General features: G+C 46.9%; 1 protein-coding gene across 1 annotated transcript in view; it reads right to left on the reverse strand.

The window, feature by feature from the left end:
* Positions 1 to 5,434, reverse strand: part of SPAG9 (sperm associated antigen 9) — a 137,521-nt gene extending 132,087 nt beyond the window's left edge. Inside the window, exon 1 of the mRNA XM_039227648.1 lies at positions 4,936 to 5,434. Coding sequence (XP_039083579.1) covers positions 4,936 to 5,238 — 303 coding nt within the window. The 5' untranslated portion in view covers positions 5,239 to 5,434. The remainder of the gene's footprint in view (positions 1 to 4,935) is intronic.
* Between the last annotated feature and the right edge of the window lie 2,970 nt (positions 5,435 to 8,404).

The raw sequence follows: 8,404 nt of genomic DNA on the forward strand, positions 1-8,404 counted from the left end.
TTCTCTCTCTCTTCCTCTCTCTGCCTCTGCCCCACTCCGTCTCCTCTCAAAATAAATAAATACACAATTTTAAAAAATTAACTTCCTCAATAGGTTTGATTAAAACATTTTTTATGAGGGGCACCTGGGTGGCTCAGTCAGTTAAACGCCTGACTTTTGGTTTCAGCTCAAATCACAATCTCTGTTTTTAAACATTTTAAAAAATAAAATATTTTTTATGAATGAGAACTCTAACATCAATTAAAAAAACCCTGAATATCCATGCCTGCTTTCCTGCCCACAAATCTTTTAACTCCCATGTTCACACACTTCCAAAGAAAACAATTTGATTAAAGTCTTCATATAAAATTTCAATTTTGTTACTGCTTTAAGTGCTGATTCACTGGGGAAAAGTTAATTTGAAAATTCTTGGTGGTCTCCCTCACCTCAACGTCTAATCACCCCAATTTTTTAAGCAAAAAGCCACAGAAAAGCAGTCATAACGTCACATAAATCTTCCCAGCAACAATATTCTCCTCAGCTCATTCTCTTCCGATAAGCTTCTATAGTGCAAGAGGGAAAGCAAAGATGAAAAGGTTGCATCTTTATTTTTATGTGCAATCTCCCTCCACTTGATCATGCTAAATAAACTCTCACTTTGAAAAAAATGGCGATAAGAAACAAAGCCCACAGAATCACTTGGAACTAAATTTCTAAGGAAAGGGTTTTAAACCACTTATCAGGAAAGTTGTGTTGTTATTTTTTTAATTACTCAAAGCAATCATGTTTATTTTAAAAGAATCAGAACCTGCACAAAGACATGAAAACACTAACATATTCTTCCCAAAAATAACATCACTCTCCAGATCACTTTGTATAAAAACTTCTGTTTTTAAAAATCACTAATTGGGGCGTCTGGGTGACTTAGTTGATTAAGCGTCCAACTCTTGATCTTGGCTCAGTTCATGATCTTGCAGTTGGTAAGTTGGACCCCCATATCCGGATCCACACTGACAGTGTGAAGCCTGCTTTAGATTCTCTCTCCCTCTCTCTCTCTGCCTCTCCTCCATTCACGCTGTCTCTGCCTCTCTCAAAATAAATAAATAAACTTTGAAAATATATTTTTAAAAAAATCACTGATTGGGGGGTGCCTGGCTGGCTCAGTTAGTAGAGCATACCACTCTTGATTTCAGGGTCACAAGTTCGAGCCCCACATTGGGTATAGAGATTACTTAAAAATAAAACCTTAAAAAAACAACCACCAATTTACAAATAAATTATTCATAGAGGTGCCTGCCTGGCTCAGTCAGTTAAACACCTGACTTCGGCTCAGGTCACCATCTCACGGTCCATGAGTTCAGGCCCACATCAGGCTCTGTGCTGAGAGCTCAGAGTCTGGAGTCTGCTTCACATTCCATATCTCTCTTTCTCTGCCCCTCCCCTGCTTGCTCGCTCTCTCTCTCAAAAATAAATAATAAACATTAAAAAAAAAAAAAGAAAATCATTCTAGACCAAGGGAACAGCATTGGCAAAAGCATCACATAGGACTTGCATAAGGAACAGAAAGATGTAAGTTGAGCAGAGAACCCACAGGGAAGAGTAGCAAGTAATAAGATGATCGATTTCTTGATTAGCATTTGAAACTGATCATAAATTTATCTAAAATCAGCCCTCCTTTATGTTGTTTTTAATTTTTGTTTTTGTGAGAGAGAGCAGGAGGCCAGGAGAGTGGCAGAACAGGGAGGGAGGGAGGGAGGAAGAGAGAGATAGACAGGTGGAGAGATAGGGAGAGGGAGAATCTCAAGCAGGCTCCCGGCTCAGCGAGGACTTGATCCCACTACTCTGGGATCATGACCAGAACCGAAATTGAGAGTTGGATGCTCAACCGACTGAGCCACCCAGGCACCCCTTCTTTACGTTGTTTTTAAAGACTCACAAAAATAGCAGACTAACTACAAACACAAAAATTCAAATAAAAGCAAAGAAAAACACAGAAAGTATTCAAATTAAGTAATATCATTAGAATACAGATTAAATTTCTTATCCCTTGCTGAGTATTCCTGCAAGCAAGAGATTAAAGTACTTCACACCCCCTAAAACATTCTCACCATTTATATACCCTCCTAAATTTCCACAAAGGTGCTCAGAATTTACTTTACACTTTCTAGTGATGGACAATTTCTAGGCTTTCAAATACTTTTGCTGTAAATACCCAGAGGCACTTTTGCTGTAATAGCAGACTCTTAGGCTCCCTATTAAAGGCCACAAACAGAGCACTCACCAAAAATTAAATACAGAATTCATTTCTGCATGTTGGCCTAAGAAAGACTGAATTTCTGGAGACTGGATAAAACTTGATTTATCATCTTACATGAAAAGTGAGAACAAGGTGGTTTTATGTTTGTGGTCTGGGAATTGGCTCATCTAGCATTTCATCAATGCTCTCTATTCTCAGGTCATGGCTCTTTGCCCAAAGGTTTCCTTATAGAGAATTTACGGACATGTTTGAAAAAGTGTAAGTTGCCAAAAAAGTCATCGGACAACTTATTTTTTAAAAGTCATTTACTGGGGCGCATAGGTGGCTCAGTCAGTTAAGCGTCTGATTCTTGGTTTCTGTTCAGGTAAATCTCAGGGTTCGTGGGTTAGAGCCCTGTGTTGGGCTTCTCATTGACAGTGTGGAGTCTGTTTGGGATTCTCTCTCTCTCTGCCCCTCCTCTGCTCATGCTCTCCCTCACTCTCTCAAGAATAAATTTTTTGAAAAAGTCACTTATGAAATTAATATACAGTCCAGTGCCTAGCAGTTAGTCAGTTTTATTTTCGGATTCTGCAACCTGTGGCTGATGTTTTTCTTAGCACACGTGATCCTGGGCTTTTGCCATGTTCACATGGCCCTAAAGGAGTTTAAAACTGGAGGGAGCATTTCTTCTATCCAAGGTGATAGGTCATGCTGGGGTTGCTCCTCACCTGTGTATAGAGGTATATATGTCTCCTCCCAGGACATCCAAATACTGGGAAGGGTATGAATGAGGATTAAGACACAGCATGCCATTGCAGTAGCAGTACAACACCCCTGTTCTATGAACAGTGCTAATAAACTACTAGAAATTGCAATCCCGTCTTTTTTTTTTAAGTTTATTTATTTTGAGACAGAGAAGAGAGCAAGCAAACACACAGGAGGGGCAGAGAGAGAGAGAATCCCAAGGAGGCTCCATGCAGTCAGCACAGAGCCCAATGTGGGGCTCGAACTCAGGAACCGTGAGATCATGACCTGAGCTGAAATCAAGAGTGGACGTTTAACCAACTGAGTAACCTAGGCGTCCCACAATCCCATCTTTAGATTTTTTTCAATCCCTTTCCTTCCTATGGACTTGGAAATACTCTTGAAACAAAGTCCATTCCGCTTAGCAAATCCAATGCCATGGCTCGGAGACAAATGGACCACAAAATTGGAACTAAAAATCATCACTATAATCAAGCTTTTAAAAAAAGAAGTGGGGCTCCTGGGTGGCTCAGTGAGTGGAGTGTCGGACCTGATTTCAGCTCAGGTCACGATCTCAGGGTCCTGGGAACCAGCCCCGCACTAACCACGTGCCTAAGCGTGGATCCTACTTAAGATCTTCCCCCTCCCCCGCCTCTCTCTCTCTCTGCCCCTCTCTCCTACTCTGGTGCGCGCTCTCTCTAAAATAAATTTTTTAAGAAAATATTTCTGAAGGAGAAGAAAAAGAACTATTTGACCTAATACAAAGGTATATATGGCAAAAAAGTTTCAATTAGGACTAAGAAATAAGCTGCGAAACAAATCTGACATCCTAATAACTTTTCAAGCATTTCTGAAAGAGAACATACTATTGGTTCAATGATTACTTACTTAGCTTCCTTCTATCACCATGTATTTAGCTAGGTGTGCTAGATGCTCAGAAAACAAAGATGAAAAGGACACTTCCCCTGCATTAGTGAAGTTCAATGCCACAAATAATGCCAGCACAGCCTGAAAGCTTAGATCCTTGACTATCTCAAGAAGTCGAAGGCCTATCACTTGCTACTCCAGAGCTCCAAAAGGTTCACAGCCCTCACAGAGGTGAGGGCACCGAGGTCACTGCCGAAGATGCTAGGGTTAACCGCCGGCCAAGGGCACCTGTAAATTGCAGTCGGAACAAGGTTGCCCACAGTCATCTACACCTCCTCAACCCCGCCCCGCCCCCAATCCTCTTTACAAATAAACAGAGAGCTTTTACAGGGAACTGTCCAAGGTGATCACCTGACGCGGAGGCACGCTTTGGTGTGAGATCCCAATAAAATAAAACTGTACTCTCTATATTTACGGAGTGTTGCTATACAACATCTAAGTGCTGACGAGCTGTCAACCAAGGCACATAAGACAAAATAAAACCTTCTCTTTCAACAGGGCTAAGACGTCAAGAAGAAACTGACCGAAAGAGGGAGATCTCTAACTTCCCAAAGCAGCAACCCCCCTTGGAAAGGTACTGGAACCAGCGGAAGTTACATATCCAGGACAGAAGTGTTTAAACACCCCCCTCCACAGACACACACACGCACACCGTGGTAAAAGTTTGAACCGCCATCTGACTATCCTACGGTGGTCGGAAACTTCCCTAAACTACAAGCGAGAGCCAGCCACACTAAACTCGCCCTCAGTCAACCTCAGGTGCCCGCGGGCCAAGCTGCGGCTTCCTCCCCGGGCCTCGCCTCCTCATCTCCCTCCCTTCCCCCGGACACTCACGACCAGCCTCCGCTTCCGACGCCGGCCGGGGGTCCTGGGAACCTCGCGGCCGGGGATCGGCCCGGGGGAGGGGGGGCGGGCTTCGGCCTCAGGCCCGCCTCCGGGAGGCCCGGCGCGCCCCCCCCCACCTCCCTGTGTGGTCTCCGCAGGGTCAGGGCCTGTGAGGAACGACTTCTCTTTTTCACTTTCTCTTGCTATTGCCCCATTTAACAGACAGTTTTTAANTGCTTGCGCAGCGCCTTCTCCCGCTCGTACTGGGTGATGAGCTGCTCGTTGTCGTCCCGCAGCAGCTCCAGCTCCACCTGGTGCTCCTGGTCCTGCGCGAACACCGAGTCCAGGTTCTCCAGCACGGCCACCACCAGTGGCATCAGCTCCTTGACCACCTCCTCGTCGTAGCGCCCGATGAGCCGCTCGAACTCGCGGTAGATGGAGCCGGCCAGGCCGGACACCCGCTCCGACATCACGGCCCCGGAGCCGCCGGGCTCCTCCTGGTACACCACACCGTCCTCCAGCTCCATGGTGGCGGGCGGGCGGGCGGCCCGGGGCGTCGCCGGCTGAGGAGGGGGCACGGGCCCGCACGGGACGGGCCCGGCGGGGGCTGGGGCTGGGGCTGGGGCTGGGGCTGCGCCCGGCGGGGTGGGGGGCCCGGGCCCGCGGAGGGGAGGGGTGGGGTGAGCGCACTCAGCCCAACGGCCGCTGCACCAACTGCCGGGGCGGCCGGGCCGCGCGCGCCACACGTCACCTGCGGGGCGGGACCCGCGCCGCGTCGGCCCGATGGGCGGGGCCCCGCGGGAGGCCAGGCGCGGCCGGGGGCGGGGCCATGCGTCACCGTGCGCCGGCGGAGGGGGCGCCGTGGCGTCACCACTGGGCGCCGCGCGGCGGGCGCGTCCGCCAATGGGCAGGTCTGCGGGCGGAGGGTGGCGAGAGCTGTCAGCGCCGGGCGGGATTTGCAGGGCGGGTCCCAAAGGAAAGGGAGGGGTTCTGGAAGAGTGACTAGCAGTCCCGAATTAACATAGCTAACATTTCTATTGCCTTTTAAAGCTCACGAAGGGCTTTCTCATTTGTTCCTCACACCAGGCGTGGTGCGGTAGACGTTCGGCCTCCGTTTCACAGACGAGGAAAGGAGGCCCAGAAAAGTTGTGGTTCACTCAAGGTCACGCAGCGAGAACGGGAAGGAGCTGATGTGGGGCTCAGAGCAGTTCAGATTAAGACTCTCGGGCTCAGAGAAAAGTGGGAAACAGGGACAGGAAAAGCAAGCTTACTAAGGCGACGTCTCCCTGAGTGGTAAGGTGGTCTCGACAGAACTATTTGGGGACAACGAGACTAGGGATAGCCTGAAGCAGGGAAAGTGCAAAGCACGCTGGAGAAGGATAAAACTGCAACGCCACGTCTTGCGCTTTCCCAAACGCTGAGTTTCCGTGCTCCTCGCGTCCAGCTTGGGAGAGTGGCCTTTCCTGGCTCCAGCCAGCCTACTTTCCTCCGGTCTTGAAGAGGAGGAAAGCCGGGAAGTGAGGGGTTGGGGGGGTCCAGGAGGAAAGGGGTGGAGACTCTGGGGTGAATAAATCCCATGATATGTGAGATCTCCGCCGCCTGGGAGGGCATCACGTGTGGGGAATGACACAACACCCAAGCCTCCGGAGGCTGAGTCAAAGATCACCTTCCGGTCTTCGTTTGCCTCCTAGATGGGGCGGGGAGACACTCCCAAAAATTCCTTCCCTCCGCGGCAGGTGACTCAAGGCGTTTTGCGTCCGGTCTCTTCTAAGAATAGGGAAGAAAAGGCAGGACTTGGATAAACGAAGGTTTCGCGGGGGGAATTGACCACTCCCATGATCGGAAATACCCAGGACTTGTTTACAAGTTCAAGTTATTTCTACCAAGCATGAACTAGTCCCCCAAAGTCTTCCGATCTGCACCCACCTGGAGACACACACGCACCCCAAAAAAACATGGAAGTTGGACAAACGCCAACCTATAAACTCAGAAGGACAAAAAAGAAAATACCATAGGCTTATAGCAGTCTATACTGTCCTCCTTTCTCGCTTCACCCCACATCCACCCTTATGTTTGTGTGTGTGTCTGGGTCAACAGTCTTGCTCCAGACACTTCTTTTTTCCCTTCCTGGGGGGTTGTCACCTAGGTATTTACATACATACACATAAATATATATAGCTTTATTTTCCTGGGAGAGGAGCGGGAAAACCTAGGGTACAGCTGTACTTTGTCTTTCCACAATATTATCATACACACTAAAAAATTTAGTGGAGGGGTGCCTGGCTGGCTTAGTTTGTAGAACATGCTACTCTTGAGTTCCCAGTGGGTCCTGATTTCCAGCCCCACTTTGGGCATGGAGATAAGAGAAAGAAAGAAAGAGAGAGAGAGACAGAGGGAGGGAGGAAGAGAGGAAGGGAAGAAGAGAAAAAGAAAAAAGAAAATTTAGAGGGAAATGTTGATTTTTAGATATGAGATTATAATAAAGTTTTCATAAGTATGCTCCTTTAGGCATAAATTCAACATAGAAAGAATGTTGAAAGAACGTTGAAAGAAGAAAGATATGAGATATAAAGGCATCTGGGTGGCTCACTCAGTTGAACATCAGGCTCTTGATTTCAGGTGAGGTCATGATCCCAGAGTCTTGGGATTGAGCCTCTGTTGGGCTCTGTGCTGAACCTGGAGCCTGCTTCGGATTCTATGTCACTGTCTCTCTCTGCTCCCCCCACTCCCACCCCATTTGTGCTCTGTCTCTCTCTCTCTCACTCTCTCTCAAAAATAAATGAACATTAAAAAACTTTTAAGTGAATTATTGGGTGCTTGGGTGGCTCAGTCAGTTAAGCCTCCAATTTTGGCTCAGGTTATGATCTCATGGTTTGTGAGTTCAAGCCCCACATCAGGCTCTCTGCTGTCAGCGAACAGCTCGCTTTGGATCCTCTGTCCCCCTCTCTCTCTGCCCCTCCCCTGATTATGTTCCCTCTCTCAAAAATAAATAAACATTAAAAAATAATGAAAAGAAATTAAATAGTCAATTGTGAGGTGTGTGAATTATATCTCAGTAAAGCTGTTAAATGAAATTTATGACTAATGACTTTATAGTAAATTCAACAGAAGCGTGTAACAATATGATAGAGCAGAACGAAAATGTTTTTTAAATGGAAAACCTTACAGTTCTGGTATGGACTGGTATGGACTTGAACAACTGAGGCCAGAAACAAAAAAAAAGCATATAGTTACTGAGTACCTACTGTGTGCCATTCACTGCAATAAGGGTTATGAGCCTCAGCTTCAACTGCATAATGAAGATGTATGTTACAGAATCTGTAAAGATTTCCTGCAATTCTAAAATCCTATTCTCATTTGTAGGTAGGAGTGAAAGACAGGAGAGAGGGCCTTGAGATTTAGTTCCATTAGTCAACACCTAATTGTGTAGACAGTAATCCTACCTCCTATTGTAAACCACCTGGATAAATTTCCAGCACCCACCAGGGCTGAGATTATTGTTTAAGACTAAGAGTCATTCAGGAAAACAGGTCATGTTGTGAACTTTAGAGCAAATGTTTACTCTTGATTCCTGAAAGGAAGGAAACTCCATTTTAAGAGATTCTTTGGCCTTACAAAAATAGTGAGGACGCTAATGGGGGCAAGCAGAGGGGAGGAGTTGATGGGGGCAGGAAGGGAGGTGTTTCTTCCTAA

The sequence above is a fragment of the Hyaena hyaena genome, unplaced genomic scaffold, assembly GCF_003009895.1.
Source record: "Hyaena hyaena isolate Hyena2069 unplaced genomic scaffold, ASM300989v1 scaffold_29, whole genome shotgun sequence".
NCBI lineage: Eukaryota > Metazoa > Chordata > Mammalia > Carnivora > Hyaenidae > Hyaena > Hyaena hyaena.